Source organism: Dipodomys merriami, unplaced genomic scaffold (assembly GCF_024711535.1).
Source record: "Dipodomys merriami isolate MVZ:Mamm:240054 unplaced genomic scaffold, mDipMer1.0.p SCAF_8, whole genome shotgun sequence".
Taxonomy (NCBI): domain Eukaryota; kingdom Metazoa; phylum Chordata; class Mammalia; order Rodentia; family Heteromyidae; genus Dipodomys; species Dipodomys merriami.
Genome location: NW_027206401.1, coordinates 49860016 through 49881315, shown reverse-complemented (window position 1 = coordinate 49881315; position 21300 = coordinate 49860016). Strand labels below are relative to the sequence as shown.

At 36.3% G+C, this 21300-nt stretch overlaps 1 protein-coding gene across 3 annotated transcripts in view; it reads left to right on the top strand.

Annotated features, from left to right (window-relative positions):
• Positions 1-20238, top strand: part of Znf292 (zinc finger protein 292) — a 74009-nt gene extending 53771 nt beyond the window's left edge. For 2 of the 3 annotated variants that reach the window (XM_070010652.1, XM_070010651.1), the window contains 3 exons: positions 6041-6177; positions 9267-9408; positions 11455-20238. In XM_070010652.1, coding sequence (XP_069866753.1) covers positions 6041-6177; positions 9267-9408; positions 11455-18564 — 7389 coding nt within the window. In that variant the 3' untranslated portion in view covers positions 18565-20238. Of the gene's footprint in view, positions 1-4736; positions 4794-6040; positions 6178-9266; positions 9409-11454 lie in introns of those variants that run through there. The other variant, XM_070010653.1, reaches the window with a different exon arrangement.
• Positions 20239-21300: the final 1062 nt, after the last annotated feature.

Sequence of the window (21300 nt, the reverse complement as noted above, 5' to 3'; positions counted from 1 at the left end):
GTGCATATCTGCATAATGTAAGTTTATTTTTATGAAGCATTAGCCTATCATTACATATAATTTGGCATAAACTTTATAGTACTTGGCATAGTATTTATATATTGTTATGTTTGATGACTTCAAAATTCTGAAAGTAGAATCATGATCTAAATGGAAATTTTACATTTCGGAGAATCAGTTTCAAAATGAAGTTGGAGATAAGGAAGGAGCATTGAAAGACAAATGTGTAACAATTTGTTAAGGAATTTAGGTAGACCTTAGTAGTACACTGACTAGTGTTCACTGAACACAGAATGCATATTGATATCTGTATCTCACCAGGCTCCGGTGATTTACATCTGTAATCCTAACTGCTCAGGAGGCTGAGATCTCAGGATCATGGATTGAAACCAGCTTGGACAGGAAAGTCTGCCACACTCTGGATTAACCACCAAAAAGCCAGAAATGGAGCTGTGGTGCTAGTGTTAGCCTTGAGCAAAAGACTCAGGAACACCACCCAGGCCCTGAATTCATGGTTGGGGAACCAGCAAAAAAATAAAGTAAAAAAATTTGTATCTCTATATGTTGATTCTAAAACAGTAGAGAGAGGAAAGCAAAGGAGTTGTAGAATAGACTTGAAGATATGTTAAAAGAAAGTCTGATATGTAAGATAAAAATGACAAGGCAGAAACAACAGCTCATAACTGTAATCCCAGCTATTCAAGAGGATAGAGATCAGGATCACAGTCAAGGTCACCTCAGACATAGAAGTTCATAAGACCTCATTTCAACCAGTAGATAGCTGGGCACTGTGGTGCAGCCTGTCATCCAATATATTGATAGAAGTGTAAAGAGGAGATTCACAAATCCTATTTGAAAAATAGCTAGGCAAAAAAGGATAGTGGTGCAGGGCATTGGTGGCTCATGCCTATAATCCTAGCTACTCAGGAGGCTGAGATCTGAGGATTGCGGTTCAAAGCCAGCCGAGGCGGGAAAGTCCATGAGACTCATCTCCAATAAACCACTGGAAAACGGGAAGTGGCCCTGTGGCTCAAGCAGTAGAGTGCTCGCCTTGAGCTGAAGAGTGCAGGGACAGCGCTCAGGCCCTCAAGCCCCATGACTGACCAAAAAACCCCAAAAAACAACAAAAAAAAGGATAGGGGTGTAGCTTAAGTGGTAGAGCTTGTAACCTCAATTCAAACCCCAGCCCCACTAAAAAAATTACAAAGGATTTGCAATCCCCTTGAGTCGACAATGATTGTAATTAGAAACCAGAAAATAACTCACTACCCACATGAAGTTAGACATCGTGAGTATATGATGGTTTTGTGCTTTTTCTTGAGAAAGTGAGGACAGGTTATAAGTTTAGACCAAGGTAACAAATGAGCACGTCAAATACAGTGAGAGTATTGACAATATTAGGATGAGTGACTACAGGCAATTTCTAGGCTGGAGCAAGTAGAATCACAAAAATGCCTAAGGCATTTTTCCATTATAGGGGGTTTTCTCCCTCTCTGTTTTCACAAGTAATAACTACACAATTGACAATGGTGTATAACGTTTCTTGAAATAACCTTTATAGGGGCTGGGAAAGTGGCTCAGTGGTAGAGCGCTTGCCTTGCATGCCTGAGGCCCTGGGTTCTATTCCCCAGCACCACATAAGCAAAAAGAAAAAAAGCTGGAAGTGGCGCTGTGGCTCTGTGGCTCAAGTGGTAGAGCGATAGCCTTGAGCTGAAGAGCTGAGGGACAGCGCCCAGGCCTAGAGTTCAGGCCCCACGACCGGACCCAAAAAGAAAAAAAAGAAATAACCTTTATAATGTTTGTAATGTTAAGTGCACAGTATGTGCTTTGTAGGTAGTGAGATGTTAAAGGTGAGTGAGGCGAGGCTTTGTCTTAGAGAAGCATACTTTCTAGTGGGAAGTCATCTAAACATAGGGTTTAATAGCTTAAAATCAAAGGGATGAATTTATAATCTCATAAACATCTGTGTTTCTGTGACTGTAGGTGTGGCTCAACTGATACTAAGCACCTTCCTAGCATGCGCAAAGCCCTACCCCCCAAAAAGAGGGGGAAATTTTCAGTATTTCTAGATCACAAAGGCTTGAAATATATTGGATATATGTGAGTAAATAAACATGAGTAATGATACATAAAAAATGTACAGGGGCTGGGAAGTTGGCTCAGTGGTAGAGCACTTGCCTTGCATGCCTGAGGCCCTGGGTTCGATTCCTCAGCACCACATAAGCAAAAAGAAAAAAGCCAGAAGTGGCGCTGTGGCTCAAGTGGTAGAGTGCTAGCCTTGAGCTGAAGAGCTGAGGGACAGCGCCCAGGCCCAGAGTTCAGGCCCCACAACCAGACCCGCCCCCCCCCCCCAAAAAAAAAAAACATAAAAAATGTACAGTTTTAGAGTAAGCTCACTCCTGTGACTCACTCCTGTAATCTTAGCTGCTTGGAAAATGAAGATTGAGAGGCTCACATTTTGAAACTAGACCTAGCAAAAAGTTTGTAAGACCCCCCCCCATCTGCCCCCAAACCTGGTACAGTGTGATACAAACCTTTGTTCTAGCTGTGTGGATGGTTGAATTCGGTAGATTTGTGGTTCTAGACCAGCCAAGGCAAAACTTTCACAAGACCTCACCTCAAAAGAAAAATCTTAACCATGGTGGTATAAACTTGTCATTCTGCCTATGCAAGAAGTAAAGATAGGATCGGGTCCAAGCTGACCTGTACCACAAATTAAGAGTGAGGGAAAGAGTAGGTAGGGGAAGGGTGGTCAGAAGGGGTGATACTGACAAGATACATTGTATGCATAAACTGCTTTGTTAAAGAAATAAAAACTGTAGCATAAAGGATCGGGACATGGCTCAAATGGTAGAACATCTACCAAGAAAACATGAAAGCCCTAAGTTAAACCCTAGAACTACCAAAAACATAGGGGCTAAAGAGAAAATTTCATTGGGGAAATAAAATCTCTTTCTTCATAAATAATGCAATTTTTTCCATGTCAACATTAATGGGATTTTAAGGTTTTAAAAGAAACAAATATGGTCAGATTAATAATCAATCTTCGAAGAGTTTTTATTTATCTATGTACTTATGCATGTGGAATTCTAGAATGAGTATAGACTGTGAAGCCAAGCCTGAATTAAAATCTTGACACTAACACCAAGTGTTTGTAGCTTAACTTTTTCTTAAAAAAAAAGTAGTATGTAAATTTGTGCACCCCTAAATCACAAAATCTGAAGTCTGAAATGCTCCAAATCTGTAATATGTTGAAGGACACAAGTAGAAGGTTCTATACCTTATGTGACAGGTCACAGTCAAAACCTAGATGCATAATCTTCAGGGTAGGTGTATAAGATGATATGAAAAAAGAAAAAAGAAAAAAAAAGATGATATAAAATGAAGAAATTTCATGTTTAAATGTGGGTTGCTACCACAAGATATAATATTGTATATATGCAAATATTCAACTCTTAAAAAAAATCTAAATTGTGAAATACTTCTTGTCACAAGTATTTGGGTGAAAAACACTTACTGTAAAGTAATATTTACCCAGCAAGCTCTTGTGTAGATTTTCAGTATTCTCTCTGAAGAAGCTGGCACTATGTTTGTTTGTTTGTTTTTGTTTTTTGGTCAGTTGTGGGGCTTGAACTCTGGGCCTGGGTGTTGTCCCTCAGCTCTTTAGCTCGGGGCTAGCACTCTACCAACTTGAGCCACAGCACCACTTTGGTTTTCTGGTGGTTAATTGGTGATAAGAGACTTTCCTGCCCTGGCTGGCTTTGAACTGTAATCCTCAGAACTCAGTCTCCTGAGTAGGAATACAGGTATGAGCCACCCGCACCCAGCTACTGTTATTAATTTTATGAAAATGTTTTTAAAAAAAGACTCAGGTTATGCTAGAACCAGTGGCTCATACCTGTACTCCAAGTTACTCAGGAAGCTGAGATATAAGGATCGAAGTTCAAAGCTAGCCATGCCAGAAAAGTCCTGTGAGAGTCTTACCTCCAAATAGTCACCATAATGTTGAAAGTGGAGAGAGTGCCAGCCTTGAGCAAAAGTGCCAAGTGAGAACTTAAGGCCCCGAGTTCAAACCCCAGTACCTACACCAAAAAAACAACTAAAATCATGGGCATCAGTAATCAAGCCCCACAACCAACCAAAAAAACAAAACAAAAAAACACAACTAAAATCAGTTTGATTTACTATTGTTTGTATGTCAGAATAATTGCTTAAAACCAGAATAATCTTTATAAAAAAAGTGATGAAAGAGATTGGATTTTTGATATCAGTCACAGGTTGTTTTAGTCAAGGCTCCACCACTTAACCGTTATAAATTGGACAGCAACATCTTCGAACATAATATTTATATATAAAATGATAGTGCTATTGAATTATTGATTGATAATCATGATTGAATGATAATATACATAAAATGTTTGATAATGAAATATTTACATGAAATAGAGTAGTTTATAGATAAAAATTGTTAGTTGTAGGTTGTTTATAGGTAGGAAGTATCAGAGGAATTGAATTGTAGAAAAACACTGCCCAGGGCCTTTTTTTTTTCTTTTTTCTTTTGCAGGGGATTTTGTTTGTTCTGTGACAGTCCTGGGGCTTGAACTCAAGGCCTGAGCACTATCCCTGAGCTCTTTGTTCAAAGCAAAAAATAAAAACACTCTACCACTTGAGCCACAGCTCTCCTGGCTTTTTTGGTGATTAATTGGAAATAAGAGTCTCATGGACTTTCCTGTCCTGGCTGTCTTTGAATCATGATCCTCAGATCTCAACCTCCTGAGCAGCTAAGATTACAGGTGTGAGCCATCAGTGGCAGGTGCTTTGTTTTTGAAACAGTGTTTCACTACCTAGGCTTTTGCTGAGAATATTGATATGAACAACTATATCCAGCTTAAGTTTCAGTCTTTATTCTGCTGCTAACTATACTTTCTTTAAGAAATCACCGATATTGATTACACAGTTTGATCTTTTTTAGTCTTTAATGTTTTGTAGCCCAATTCGATATAATGGAGCTCCTGAGTCTATTACTACACCACACTTACCATCATTATCAAAGATCAATTGTCAGATTATCCACCTCATCCATTTGTATAAACACTTGTTCAGTTCCAAACACTTGAAATTTTATACCTATGCACACTTTTGCTAACCCAGTATTTGATGAGGAGAGAAAGATGACCAACTAGGAAAGATCCAGTCAGTTCTGTGGTACTTGGGTGTTAGTGGTCTGTGTTCCATCTTTGTTCCTCCTTTTTGCCATATGTCACTGTACTGTGTGGTGAGTACTCTTTCTGTTCTGGGGAACACAAAGTGATTTATTACCTTGAGAGGCTTATCACATCCCTTAGAGCAAATGGCTGCAAAGATGATAGGGAAATTTATACAGTACATCACTGTAATGAGGTGTAATAAGTATTAACTTTAATAAAAAAGAGTAATAGATGTGAGTATATCATTAAATGAAGCAAGTTGCCCTCATGTAGGTTATGTGAATATACTCATGAATGTTGAAAAACTTTGAAGTGGAATAAATTTATATGAAAAGCAGTATAGTAGAGAGTTATAGAAAACTAAGATGAGCCTATTTTTGAATATATAGTTACATAAATTTTTTTTATATTTTTTCCTCTAACAAATAGTTTATTAATCTGTCCTTTATAACACCTGCCTTTCTGCTGATTTCTAGAATTAAATCAGATAAAAGTGAGAAAAATACTGCAATTTTCCTTTTTCAGTGTCAGGAATCTCATTTAATGGACAGTAGGTGCTTATAATTAATATTACTTAGTGAACTTTTGTAAATTCTCATGGTTGGTCTCCCTGTTTCTTTGTCTGTTTTACTGGCTATGAAGAAAGATTACCTCTTAAAATTATAAGTAAATGACCAATTATAACTTGATAGTGTGAGAGTTAATGGCATTTTATTGGTGAAAACATTCATAGCTATTGTAATGAAAAATTGAATATTCTAATATTCTAATTGAATATTCTAATATTTAAAATATGCCTATTTATGGCACATTTCTGTGTCCTTTTTCTGTAGATTTCAGAAGTTGACTGCAAAGATGCACTAGAAATGATCTGTAACTTAGAATCTGAAGGTGATGAGAAAAGTGCTCTTGTTTTGTGTACTGCATTTTTATCACGTCAGCTCCAGCAAGGGGATATGTACTGTGCTTGGTGAGTTGGTTTTCTTTTTCAAGGAACAGTTATTAAATAGTAATACAAAATTGGTCTTGAGGATTAAGATTGTTTAGTAATGTTTTTAAAATATTTTTAAGCCAGGCACCGGTAGCTTACACCTCTAATCCTAACTACTGAGGATGCTGAGATCTGAGGATCGCGGTTCAAAGCCAGCACAGGCAGGAATGTCCATGAGACTCTTATCTCCAATTAACTACCAGAAAACTGGAAGTGGGCTGTGGCTCAACTGGTAGAACACTCGCCTTGAGCTGAAGAGCTGAGGGACAGTGCCCAAGCCCAGAGTTCAAGACCCACAATTTACAAGACAAAAAAAAAACAAAAAAAAACAATGTTTTTAAACCTCACCAAGACAAATTATATTTTTATTATGTGCTGTAAAAACTAATTACCTAGTAGTTATATTTTGGCCTTAAAACTTTATTGTAATAGCCACACGATCTTTAATGTTACAGTTTTTATGATGACACAAAAAAAAAGTTGGTTTATAACAATCTGACATTTAAAAAGACTTATCAAGTGATATGTGACAAAAGAATATAGGACAGGTCAGTAAATGGTTGTGTAATCAAAGGAATTAAAATGAGAATTTTCAAGGTTTGCTGAGCAGTTGATTTGTGTTATGAAGGAAAAAATATATATGCACTATAAAATGGATTGATTTAAAAGGCAGGTAGAAAAATTATGGAGATAATAAATAACAGGTCATTTATTAATGAAAAGTAGACTTTATAGGTGTAATAGTATGAAAATAACTAAGAAACCAGTGTCTAATGGTTTAAAAAGGCATTAAAGTCTGAATTTTAGGAAATAAGCAAAACCAATCTACTATACACCCTTTTTTTTTTTTTTTTGCCGGTCGTGGGGCCTGAACCCTGGGCCTGGGCACTGTCCCTCAGCTCTTCAGCTCAAGGCTAGTGCTCTACCACTTGAGCCACAGCGCCACTTCCAGCTTTTTCTGCTTATGTGGTGCTGAGGAATCGAACCCAGGGCCTCATGCATGCAAGGCAAGCACTCTACCACTGAGCCACCTTCCCAGCCCCTACTATACACTCTTAAATAGAAAGTAGACATTAATGTATAAGAACCACTCTATTGGAGAAGTAATAGGCATTTATGGAGAAGGAAGTTAACCATATAGAACTGAGAAAAATACCAACCAGAAAGCCAATAAATCCTATAGGAAGTTATAAAGTCCTCATTATGTGTGTGTCATGAAGTGAAAGAAATACCAAAGCTTCTGGTTTCCAGGATAGTAAAAAGACAAGACTCAATGATAATGATATACTAAATTAAAAAGATGGTGAATTGAGAAGACTAGCAGTCACTTTTTCATATATGGTCACATATTGTTTAACAGGACACATTTTTGAGAAACATGGTTAGAGTCAGTTTTAGTCATTAGACAAATACTACAGAATTTAGTTAAAGCAAGAGGCTGCAATGGCATGCCATCAGAAGATTTTGTGGTTCTTTAGGGCCATCCTCTGACATGGCTCCAATGAGACTGAAAACATGGTTACAGGATGCATTACTACAGATATCAGGTTTCAGAAGAGATCAGAAAAGGCTTGCAAAAAACTGAAAAGGTGCAAGTAGTTAGGATTTGAGAAACAGATTGTTGAAAGTCCTTGTGTAGGTTAAAATCCAGCAAATGAGCAAAATTTTCAAGTTGGCAGAAGTAGAAACAGGAAAGTTAGTTATAAAGGCCTGTCAATTAAAGAATACACTTGGTGAAAAATGCTGACACAGGAAGATTTTTTTGGTGAAAATTAACTATGGGGTACATAGAAATAGGATACTAAAAGTGGGGCAAGTTTATTACTCTAGTCAGATTTATTTTCTCTGAAAAAATATTTCATTAAATAAAAAGTTAATTTTGTTTTCACAATATATTTAAGACAGGCACGCACCTGTACTTCTAGCTACTTGAAAGGCTGAGATTGGAAAGATTTTGGTTTATAGCTAGCCCAGGTATACACGCCAAACCCCTTCTTAACCATCAACCCAGCTGGCTCAGTAGCATATGTCAGTTATCCTAGCTGTATGAAAGGCTGAGATTGAGCCCAGGCAGGAAAATCTTAGGAAAGTCGTATCTCAACAGAAGCTGAGCATAGTGACATGAACCTGTCGTCCTCATTATGGTGGAAAGGGAAACTAGGAGGATCATAGTCCAGTCACATGCATGGCAATGAGTCTCTTATCTCAGAAGTAACAAGAGCAGAAAAAGAGCTGGAGGCACCTGCCTAGCAAGTGCAAGATTAGGTAAAGCCCCAATACTGTCCCCCACTTTTAAAAAGTATTCTTGTGTCTGAGAATGTGGCTTAGTGGTAGAGTGCCTGCCTAGCATGCATGAAGCCTTGGGTTTGATTCCTCAGTACCACATACACAGAAAAAGCCGGAAGTGGTAGAGTGCTAGCCTTGAGCAAAAAAAAAAAAAAGAAAGAAAGAAAGAAAAAGCTCAGGGACAGTGCCCAAGCCCTGAGTTCAAGCTCCAGGATTGGCAAAAAAATAAATAAATATATATATATATATATATATATATGTTCTTGTACTATTGTAACAAATTAGTCTCCTCTATGTTCTGTGTCAACCATGATTCCTATATGCATCAAAAATAACCTTATTGGTTGTTTTTAATTTAAAAGACAAATGATTTTTTTAGTTTTGTGTCTATATGATGGTGGGATTGAAGCCAGAGTCCCAAACACACTACTCAATGCTGTACCACCCCTAACTCTAGAAAAATGCTTTTTAAAAATAATTTTTTCACTTTAAGATATTTATGTACACTTGCACACACACACACACTCACAGCTCAAAGTAACTATTCTATAGCTTGTGCAAGTGTTAAATGCTTTTTTAAGAAAAGATAAGTGCTACTCTAGGATTGAAAAAATACTGATCAATAAAGTATTTGTTCTTTAGAAGATCAGAATCTGTTGTCTTGCATTCCACATGTATCATTTGAATTAAAACCAGTTTTCAAATACAATGAAAAGACTGGCATACAGTCTATGATTATACTCAGACTTCTCTCTTAACCTTCTTTTTTTTTTTTTTTAAAGGGAACTCACTCTTTTTTGGAGTAAATTACAACAAAGGGTAGAACCATCAATACAAGTATACCTAGAGAGGTGTCGTCAACTTTCTTTGTTAACAAAGACTGTATATCACATTTTCTTCCTGATTAAAGTTATTAATTCAGAGGTAAGAATAAATATGATATCTTTTCTTAATTTAAAATTAACAAAAGATTTTAAATTCTATTATTTCAGAACTATTTCAAGTGATTTTTTTAATTGCTTAAGACAATGGTGGTGGTGGTTTTTTTTTTAATCCTGTGATATATTTGATCCAGAATTGAAAAGGAAGGGCTTGCTTTTACCTTCTAGGAAAGTAGTACACAAAATAATACAAATTTTCATTCTTCAGTTTTGTTACTACTATGGGAATTTGACTATTAAGAAATTTACAAAGTATGCCGGGCTCCGGTGGCTCACGCCTGTAATCCTAGCTACTCAGGAGGCTGAGAGCTGAGAATCGCAGTTCAAAGCCAGCCCGGGCAGGAAAGACCGTGAGACTCCTATCTCCAATGAACCACTAGAAAACCAGAAGTGGCGCTATAGCTCAAGTGGTAGAGCGCTCGCCTTGAGCTGAAGAGCTGAGGGACAGCGCCCAGGCCCAGAGTTCAAGCCCCATGACCGACCAAAAAAAAAAGAAATTTACAAAGTATAAAGAGAACTATAAAAAGTAAATTTCATTTCCAGTAGCATGGCAGATTATGTAGTCTAAAACTCCCTGTATTTGCCAGGTACTGGTGGCTCATACCAGTTATTCTAGCTATTCAAGAGGCCAAGATCTGAGGATCCTGGTTCAAAGCCAGTGTGGGCAGGAAAGTTTGTGAGACTCTTTTCTCCAATTAACTACCAGAAAAAGAAAAGCCAGAAGAGGACCTGTGGCTCAAGAGGTAGAGTGCTAGTCTTGAGCAAAAAAGCTCAGGAACTGTGTAGGCCCTGAGTTCAAGCTTCAGGATTGGCATCGAAAAACAAAGGAAAACAAAAATCTGCATTATCAAATAGCCACAGATACTTGTGAAATAAAACAAATGTCTTACTTTTGCAGCTGAGATTACAGGACTATTAGGGAAATCTGCAGGTTTTCCTTGGTAAAGATGAATTTAAATATAGAAGAGAAAGCTTAATGTAATAGGTTCTCAGTCTTGCCTAGCCTGGTGGGGATTAGGACAGTAACTAAGTAGCTCAGGTTTTAATATTAACATAGGGATAGGAGATAGCTATGTGGAGATCCATAATAATAATAACAATAATAATAACAACTAGGTCATAATTATCCATCCTCCCCCCTCCCAATCTTGTGTCCTTACGTTTTCTAAAAGTCAAGGCTTACTAGGCAGATGTCCAACTTCTTGAGCCATGCCCATAGCCTATCAACCCTTTTTGCTTTAGCTATTTTTCAGGTAGGCTCTTGCTTTTCCTTGGGGCCAGGCTTGGGTACACTGCAATCATCTTCCTATCTCTGCCTCCCATTTAGTTGGGATTCCAGGCATGAACCTATGAACAACCAAAGAGTTGTTAACCTTTGAGAAACGTATCACTAACATTTTTGCCCCAGATGTCAGTTTAAAAAAAAAAAACAAAACTTGCTTTCTTCATTCTTAAGCAGGCTTAGCCATAAAGTAGGTGCTTTAACATTGTGCCCCCCTTCTTCACACACACACACACACACACACACACACACAAATAATGAATAATTTACTTTGCTACACTTGAAATTCTTCCATTACTAACAAGTTGGGGAACCTGAGGGCTCTCAATTTTCTTACATTTTGGAAGGATTGCAAGGAAGTGAACTTAATGCTAAAGATGACTTTTATTGATCATTTGGTTATGTGTGAGACATTCTATTAAACTCTTATCTGGTAGTATATACATTTGATCTCATTATAAGCCAGCAATGTTACAAAGTTTTAAGTGCTATTTTGACTTAAAAGGAATTTTTCATACCTAGATCTTTTCTTAGCTTCTAGTACTTATGTTTGTGTCTGCTGTACTATGCAGTTTATTTTATACAAACCACACACCAAAATATGCTTCAGTGCTTTAGAAAAGAGTGTCTTTTCATATATTTCTGTGGTAAGATTTGGGAAAGAACACCTTGATCTTAAATACCAAATTAAAAAATAAATCTGATCTGTTGATTCTAGATTAACATTTCCTGTTTGTTTTTTCACAGACTGAAGGGGCTGGTCTTGCTACCTGTATAGAATTATGTGTAAAAGCTCTTCGCTTGGAATCTACAGAAAATACCGAAGTGAAAATATCAATTTGCAAGACCATTTCCTGTTTGTTACCTGATGATTTGGAAGTTAAACGTGCTTGTCAACTGAGCGAATTTTTGATTGAGCCCACGGTAGATGCATATTATGCTGTGGAAATGTTGTATAACCAGCCAGACCAGAAGTATGATGAAGAGAATCTTCCTATACCAAATTCTCTGCGCTGTGAGCTCTTACTTGTTTTGAAAACTCAATGGCCCTTTGACCCAGAATTCTGGGATTGGAAAACCTTAAAACGACAGTGTCTTGCACTAATGGGAGAGGAAGCATCCATTGTGTCTTCAATCGATGAATTAAATGATAGCGAAGTTTATGAGAAAGTAGTAGACTACCAGGAAGAAAGTAAAGGAACTTCTGTGAATGGACTTTCTGGTGGAGTTGGTGCTAATTCTGGGCTTCTTAAAGACATTGGTGAAGACAAGCAGAAAAAGAAGGAGATAAAACAATTAAGAGAGAGAGGATTTATATCTGCTAGGTTTAGGAATTGGCAGGCCTACATGCAGTATTGTGTGCTATGTGACAAAGAATTCCTTGGACATCGCATAGTACGTCATGCTCAGAAACATTACAAAGATGGAATTTACAGTTGCCCCATCTGTGCAAAGAATTTTAATTCTAAAGAAACTTTTGTCCCTCATGTCACATTGCATGTTAAACAATCTAGTAAAGAGAGACTAGCGGCTATGAAGCCATTAAGAAGATTGGGAAGGCCTCCTAAAATCACAACCACCCATGAGAACCAGAAGACTAATACTGTTGCTAAGCAAGAACAGCGGCCTATAAAAAAGAATAGTCTCTATTCAACAGATTTTATAGTATTTAATGACAATGACGGTTCAGATGATGAAAATGATGACAAAGATAAATCTTATGAGCCAGAAGTAATCCCAGTCCAGAAGCCAGTACCTGTTAATGAATTTAATTGCCCTGTAACTTTTTGCAAAAAAGGCTTTAAGTACTTTAAAAATTTAATTGCGCATGTAAAGGGGCATAAAGATAATGAAGATGCCAAGCGCTTTCTTGAAATGCAAAGCAAAAAAGTAATTTGTCAGTACTGTAGACGACACTTTGTGAGCGTTACTCATCTCAATGATCATTTACAAATGCACTGTGGTAGTAAACCATACATCTGTATACAGATGAAATGTAAGGCTGGTTTTAATAGTTATGCAGAACTTTTAACCCACCGGAAGGAGCATCAAGTCTTTAGAGCAAAGTGCATGTTTCCTAAATGTGGCAGAATTTTTTCAGAAGCTTATTTATTGTATGATCATGAAGCACAGCATTATAATACCTACACTTGTAAGTTCACAGGTTGTGGTAAAGTGTATCGTTCTCAGAGTGAATTAGAAAAGCACCTGGATGATCATAATACTCCTCCTGAAAAAGTGCTACCTCCTGAAGATCAACTTAGTTTATCAGGAGAATCCATTCAGCTTTCCAGAGTAAATCAGAGCACAGAAGATAATAGTGAGAAAGAAAAATCAGTGCTTCCTTCAGAAAATAACATTGAGAACAGTTTACCGATAGATACAAGTAATGTTTGGGATAAAAGCAAAGCAGAGTCAGCTGTCAAAAAAGACCACATCTCTGCCTCTGAACTCAGGCAAGCTAATGGACAATTGTCAAATAATTTGGAAAACCCTACTGCTACTCCTCTGCTTCAGGCTAGTGAAGTAGCTGTGTCCATCAAGGTGTCACTTAATCAAGGAATAGAGGATAACTTTGGAAAGCAAGAAAACTCAACTGTGGAAGGCAGTGGTGAGCTGCTGGTCACGAATTTATGTACACCAGCTAAAGATACTTGTAATGATCTGTGTCATCCAGGTTTCCAAGAGAGAAAAGAACAGAATTGTTTTAACGAAACCCAGATTGCTCAGAATTCTTTAATAAATTCAGAAACCCTTAAAATAGGTGACCTTAACCCTGAAAACTTAGAAAGACAAGTAAACAGTCTGATGACCTTTTCTGTGCAAAACCAAGCCGGATTTCAAAACAGTTTGCCACCTTCCAAGTTTGAATGTGGAGATAATGTAAAAACATCATCCAGTCTTTATAATTTACCTCTTAAGACATTAGAAAGTATCACATTTGTTCCATCCCAGTCCAACCTAAATCCAATAGGAACTCCATCAGTGCCTCCAAAAGCTCCAGTTCAGAAATTCAGCTGCCAGGTGGAGGGATGTACTCGAACCTATAACTCTTCACAGAGTATTGGGAAACACATGAAAACAGCACACCCTGACCAGTATGCTGCATTTAAGATGCAGCGCAAAAGTAAAAAAGGTCAAAAGTCCAACAACTTAAATATACCAAATAACGGAAAGTTTGTTTATTTTCTGCCATCACAGGTGAGCAGCTCTAATAATGCATTTTTCACATCACAGACCAAAGTCAATGGGAATCCTACCTGTTCCACCCAGCATGTCTCACCTTCCATTTTTCCAGCTCATTTAGCAAACGTGTCAACTCCATTATTGCCCTCAGTGGAAAGTGTCATGAATCCAAATATTTCTTCTCAGGATAAAAATGAACAAGGTAGTGTGTTATGTTCTCAAATGGAAAATTTGTCTAATACTACCTTGCCAGCACAAATGGAAGATCTAACCAAAACCGTTTTGCCATTGAATATTGACAGTGGCTCAGATCCTTTCCTTCCTTTACCTGCAGAAAGTAGCTCAATATCTCTCTTCCCTTCACCAGCAGATAGTGGAACTAACTCTGTTTTTTCCCAAGTGGAAAATAATACAAATCATTATTCTTCACAGATTGAAGGAAACACAAATTCCTCCTTTCTAAAGGGGAGCAGTGGTGAAAATGCAGTTTTTCCTGTTACAAATGACTTCAGTAACACCAGTGCTCAACAGACTGCACCTGAGAAAGTAAAACAAGATCGGGGGCGGGGCCCTAATGGAAAGGAAAGAAAACCCAAGCACAACAAAAGGGCTAAATGGCCTGCAATTATCAGAGATGGGAAATTTATCTGTAGTAGGTGTTACAGAGCTTTTACTAACCCTAGGTCACTGGGTGGACACTTATCTAAGAGATCTTACTGTAAACCACTGGATGGAGCAGAAATTGCTCAAGAACTTCTGCAGAATAATGGACAGCCTTCTCTTCTTGCCAGCATGATTCTCTCCACAAATGCAGTAAATTTGCAGCAGCCTCAACAATCTACCTTCAGTCCTGAAGCATGTTTTAAAGATCCATCATTTCTGCAGCTACTTGCTGCTGAAAGTCGCTCATCAACCTTTTTACCAAATACATTTCCGCGATCTGGTGTGAGTAACTTTAATACTAATGTTACTCAAGAAGGAAGTGAAATTATTAAGCAGGCTTTGGAAACTGCTGGCATTCCCAGTACATTTGAGAGTGCTGAGATGCTTTCTCAGGTTGTTGGAACAAGTTGTGTCTCAGATGCAGCACAAGTAAATGCCACAGTGATGCCAAATCCAGCTGGACCAACCTTGTTGCCGACTGTATGCCACCCAAACACTTTGCTCACCAACCAGAATAGGACACCAAACTCCAAAGCACCCACTATCGAGGAAGGTAGCAATTTGCCTGTTTTTCCTACAAATGACTTATTGCTAAAGACCGCTGAAAATGGCTTGTGTTCTAGTTCATTCACTAATTCTACTGTGCCATCACAAAACTTTAATAGTAACAGTTCACGTGTTTCAGTTATAAGTGGTCCTCAAAATGCAAGATGCAGTCATTTAAATAAAAAAGGAAATAGTGCATCTAAGAGAAGAAAGAAAGCTACTCCTCCACTAATTGCTCCTAATGCTTCCCAAAGCTTGGTACCAAGTGAATTAACAACAATGGGACTTATAGCAAAGAGCACTGAGATCCCTACTACTAACCTTCATTCAAATGTAATTTCAAACTGTGAACCTCAGGGCTTGGTGGAAAATATAACACACAAATTAAATAATGTTGACAATCAATTTGTGACTGATGTAAAAGAGAATTTCAAAACAAATCTTGAGGCTCATACAGCATTAGCCCCTTTGACATTAAAAACTGAAAATGGTGATTCTCAAATGATGGCTTTGAATTCATGCACAGCAGTGAATTCTGATTTGCAGATTTCTGAAGATAATGTTATACAGAACTTTGAAAAGACTCTTGAAATTATTAAAACTGCTATGAATTCTCAAATACTTGAGGTAAAAAATGGATCTCAAGGTGCTGGTGAACCAACACAGAATGCTCAAGTGAATTACAGCATCCAACTTCCTTCAGTAAACCCTGTACAAAATAACAAATTACCTGAGTCTTCTCAATTTTCTTCTTTCATAAGTATCATGCCAACAAAAAGTAACATTCCACAATCTGAAGTATTGCATAAGGAGGATCAGATACAGGAAATTTTAGAAGGCTTACAGAAATTGAAATTAGAAAATGACCTATCCACTCCAACAACCCAGTGTATACTAGTAAATACATCAGTAACACTGACTCCTCCTAAACCAATTCCAAATGTGGCAGTTGTTCAGCCAGTTTCTGAAATGATACACATTCAGTTTAGTGACAGGGTTAATAAACCTTTTGTGTGTCAAAACCAAGGCTGTAACTACAGTGCTATGACAAAAGATGCATTATTTAAGCACTATGGTAAAATCCATCAATACACTCCAGAGATGATTCTTGAAATTAAGAAGAATCAGTTGAAATTTGCTCCATTTAAATGTGTAGTACCTACATGTACAAAAACATTTACAAGAAATTCTAATCTCCGAGCACACTGTCAGTTGGTACATCATTTCACGACAGAAGAAATGGTGAAGTTAAAAATAAAAAGGCCTTATGGAAGAAAATCTCAGAATGAAAATTTGTCAGCTTCACGAATTACACAAGTAAATAAACAGCCAACTATAACAGAGGACACTAAAAAGGAATTCCAGCCTGCTTTAGAATTGGGATCAGAGACAGAAAATGCCCTCAATGTTGCATTGGTCCCAGACAAACAACTTACAGAAAAAAAAAGTCCTGACAAAACAGAAGTTTCTTCACAATTAATTACAGTTATGTCTGAACCATTTAACCCAAATTCTCTCACAAACATACAAACCAAAATCCGGAAAATTAGGAGGCATAGAAAAGAAAGGGAAGAGAAAAAACGCAAGAAGCCAACATCCCAGTCTCTTGAACTTCCAACCAGATATAGTCCATACAGACCGTACCGTTGTGTTCATCAGGGATGCTTTGCTGCCTTTACAATACAGCAAAACTTGATTCTTCATTACCAGGCTGTACACAAATCGGATCTTCCTGCATTTTCTGCAGAAGTTGAAGAGGAAAGTGAAGCATGTAAAGAAAGTGAAGAAACTGAAACTAAAATCATGAAAGAATTTCGGTGTCAGGTTAGTGACTGTTCTCGAATTTTCCAAGCAATCACTGGCCTGATACAACACTATATGAAACTTCATGAAATGACTCCTGAGGAAATTGAAAGTATGACCGCTTCTGTGGATGTTGGCAAATTTCCATGTGACCAGTTAGAATGTAAGTCTTCATTTACAACCTATTTGAACTATGTGATTCATCTTGAGGCAGACCATGGAATTGGATCAAGGACAAGTAAAACAGAAGATGATGGCATATACAAGTGTGACTGTGAAGGCTGTGACAGGATATATGCAACGCGATCTAATCTACTCCGACACATTTTTAATAAGCATAATGACAAACATAAAGCTCATTTGATTCGGCCAAGAAAATTAACAACTGGTCAGGAAAATATGTCAAGCAAGGCAAACCAAGAAAAATCAAAGTCTAAATATCGGGGAACAAAACATAACAGATCAGGAAAGGAAGGAATCAAAATGCCTAAGACCAAGAGAAAGAAAAAAATTAATTTAGAAAACAAAAATGCAAAGATTGTACAGATTGAAGAAAATAAGCCTTATTCTCTGAAACGTGGAAAGCATGTATATTCTATAAAGGCTCGAAATGATGCCTTGTCTGAGTGTACAAGCAGATTCGTAACCCAGTATCCATGTATGATAAAGGGATGTACTTCAGTTGTTACAAGTGAAAGCAATATAATTAGACATTACAAATGCCATAAATTATCTAAAGCATTTACATCACAACATCGCAATCTTCTTATTGTTTTCAAAAAGTGTGACAACTCACAAGTGAAAGAAACTTCTGAGCAAGAGGGTAATAAGGATGATGTGAAAGAGTCTGACACATGTGTATCAGAGACCAGCGATAGCTCAAAAACTGTACCACAGAAGGAATTTGAAAAAAATGAAAAAGATGAAATGGATGAGCTGACAGAGTTATTTATTACAAAATTAATTAATGAAGATAGCACAAGTGTGGAGACACAAGCTAATACCTCTTCAAGTATAAATCATGATTTTCAGGAAAATAATCCCTGCCAGTCAGAAAGACAAAAAGCAGGTAATTTGAAAAGAGTTAATAAAGAAAAAAATGTTTCACAAAATAAAAAAAGGAAGATTGAGAAAACTGAACCAGAATTAGCAGTTGAGTTAGGTAGCACGCATAAAGAGGAAGAAACTGCTGTTGGGATTCAGACCACTGAGGAGCATCCTGCATCTTTTGACTGGAGCTCATTTAAACCAATGGGGTTTGAAGTATCATTTCTGAAGTTTCTTGAAGAGTCTGCAGTGAAGCAGAAGAAAAATGCTGACAAAGATCATCCAAATAGTGGAAATAAAAGAACCTCTCATTCAAATTCAAGGAAAAACACTGATAAGACTGCTGTGACTAGTGGAAATCATGTGTGTTCTTGTAAAGAAAGTGAAATCTTTGTACAGTTTGCCAATCCCTCACAGCTTCAGTGCAGTGATAATGTAAAGATTGTTTTAGACAAGACTCTAAAAGATTACACTGAGCTTGTTCTAAAGCAACTTCAGGAAATGAAACCTACTGTCAGTCTGCAAAAACTTGAAGTTCATTCAAATGACTTAGATATGTCTGTCATGAAAGAAATCTGTGTAGGTAAAGCCACAGGCAGAGGGCAGTACTGATAACTAATGTACTATAAATATATCATTTTATAGTTTTATTTTAAATAGGAAGCCATCAAGCATGCTGAAATTGTGAAAGTTTTTGTTTATTTTTTTGTTGATACAAATTTACCTGCCCCTTTCCCAAAGAAAAAGAAAAAAAAAACCATGACCTTTGTCATGTAGAACTTTTTTTTTTATCCCTATGGGACTTGAGGAACAGAATTAATGCTTCAGTCATTGTAAATATTTGAGTTAAACCTCAGATTTCTATCCGTGCCCCTTTTCATGATGAACTAGCCAGAATTCTCTGTGATTGGTATGTTTCACCATGTCACTGCTCATGTATAACAGTACTCTTTATTTGTAGATATCTTTTTTGTATATATTTATTATTGTAAATCATTTGCTGCCACCAGCAGTCTGTAAGTCTAAACTATTAAATGAGACATTTATATTTGCAATTTTAATTTTTAACTAAGTGATCAAGTTTTTAAAACTTTTATTGTTTTAAATTAAGAACTTTTTTGAACTAAAAATAGAAACTGCCATAGTTCATTGATTTTTTTTTTTTACATGAAAAATATATCTTCGAGATGATCTTAAGGTTGTTTCACAAAGTAGGCACATTATATCAACACTTTGCTCTGTTTTGTAAATTTGCCATCCAGGATTTTTGGGTGGCATGTGAAATTAAACAGACTCTAATAATTAGTTTTCTGTAGCTACAGATTTCTTTTTTTTTTCTCCCATTGCTTCTAATTGGATATAGCTATTATGAGTCCATGAAATCTAATAGAAATGTGAATAAAGAATTTACTACATTGAAGATTTTAAATGTTGGTATTTTAACAATAACAACAAAAACCCTTTGTGAATGTGATAGAAACTAGTATGTGGAGCAGTGTAAATATTTGAGATGGTGATTTGTGAAGTAGCCCAGTATTGCCTTAAATAAGATCACATTTCATTTTTGTTTTATACACGTGAACTATTAAGGTTTTTCCCTCCTCCATTTTCTGAGATTCATAGATTGGTGTATAGCTTTAAACTGTATAAACTTTTGTGGAAAGAATTTTTTAAACATTTTTATAAATCTTGAAATTGGTATCATCGAAGTGAGCCCATCTTGTGTTTATAAAATGCAAGAATTCTTAACATTTATAGTTACATTGATGAAACACTTTCTATAAGGAAGTTGGATGTTTTGATTTTACTGTTTATAGATGTTAGATTGTACAGATTTGTCTGTATTTTCTCAGCATATCTAATGATACATTTTTCATTAGATCAGTCTTCAAGAACAGTATTAGTTGTAATTGATTATTTTGATTATTCACTATATAGCTCTTCTAGCTTAGTTTTATTCACCATATTTATATTGTGGATTTATGGCCAAAAGTAGAAGTTATTTTAGAAAAATTGATTACCATCACCTAATATCCAACTAAAATTAATACTGGAAACAAAAGAAGACATCCTTTGAATATTTACTTTTTGTTTGCCACAAAGAGAAGCATTGCTGTTTTACATTGCGTTATGAAACACATTCACAATATTATTAGCCTGAGATATTAATGATATTGTGGTACAAAAATATGTATATTCCCTGTGAAGCATCAGATTTGCAGAACAAATGAAGCACTTAACTGAAATTGCTGGTACTCTGAATAAATAAGCATGGTCAAGGTGTGAGCTATTTTCTTTTGGAAAATTGTTTTTAAGTTTTAGTATTATAATTTTATTTTTTAAGGCATCATGGGTTATGTTGAATAGTTGGTTTTACCTCCTTCGAGTTTATTTTCAATATGCATACTACTTGACACATGAAGATTCCTTTGGTAGGCCCACTGTTACTAAAATAAAAAAGATTTTTTAATGGGTGATTAATACTTGCCTTTTCTAAACAGTAACCAAATTTTAGTATTTTTTTAACAGTTGAATGTTTTCATTAAGTTTTCTTAGGAATTGACCTAGCTTTTAAAGGTAGGCAGTTCACAAAAAACAGCAAGCACTTCTGATCGTTGTAATCATGAGCCACTGGTAAGTGAAAATACCAATGTGTTAGGGCCTTTCTTTTCTTTCTTGTTGGTTGAAGGAAATTGACCCCTAGACATTTCTGTAAATCTCCTTCTCTTATGTTTTAGAGAGTTTGCCAACATTGAGTGCTGGGTTTTTGGTTTGGGTACAGTATGCTCAAAGTAATTATGGAAAAGTGGGCTTTTTTTTTTTTTTTTTTAGCATGGAATAGAAAAATCATGGTATAAAATAATGAGTTTATAGGATAGCATGTTGATTAAATTTGATATGGAATGTAATGCCTAAGTATTAAAACATCCTAAATTATGTTTTTCATGGTATACTTTTCCTTAGTCTATTGTCTTTGGAATATCTTCCCACAGCCTAAATTTTGTCACTAAAATTTTTTCCTTCTTAAACAACCAGAGAATGTTAACATTACAGTTCAGAATTGTGCTAGTTACATCATTATCTTATGTTAATTTTTAAAGTTTTTGTCAGTGTTAAATTCAGTAAAGTTTAATTACTTTAAAAGGCTAGATGGATACAGATTTTAAATAAGGAAAGGTGGCATTGAATGCATTTAGGTTGAGTAATTTATCCAGTAATTTAACTCTAATTTTAGAGAGTTAATTGGCATTGTATATAGGATGAAAATTGGATAAATGAAATTAGCAAAGAAACATGAAAAACTTGCAAAAAAAAAAAAAACTGATGGAAGCAGAATTAAAAAGTGTT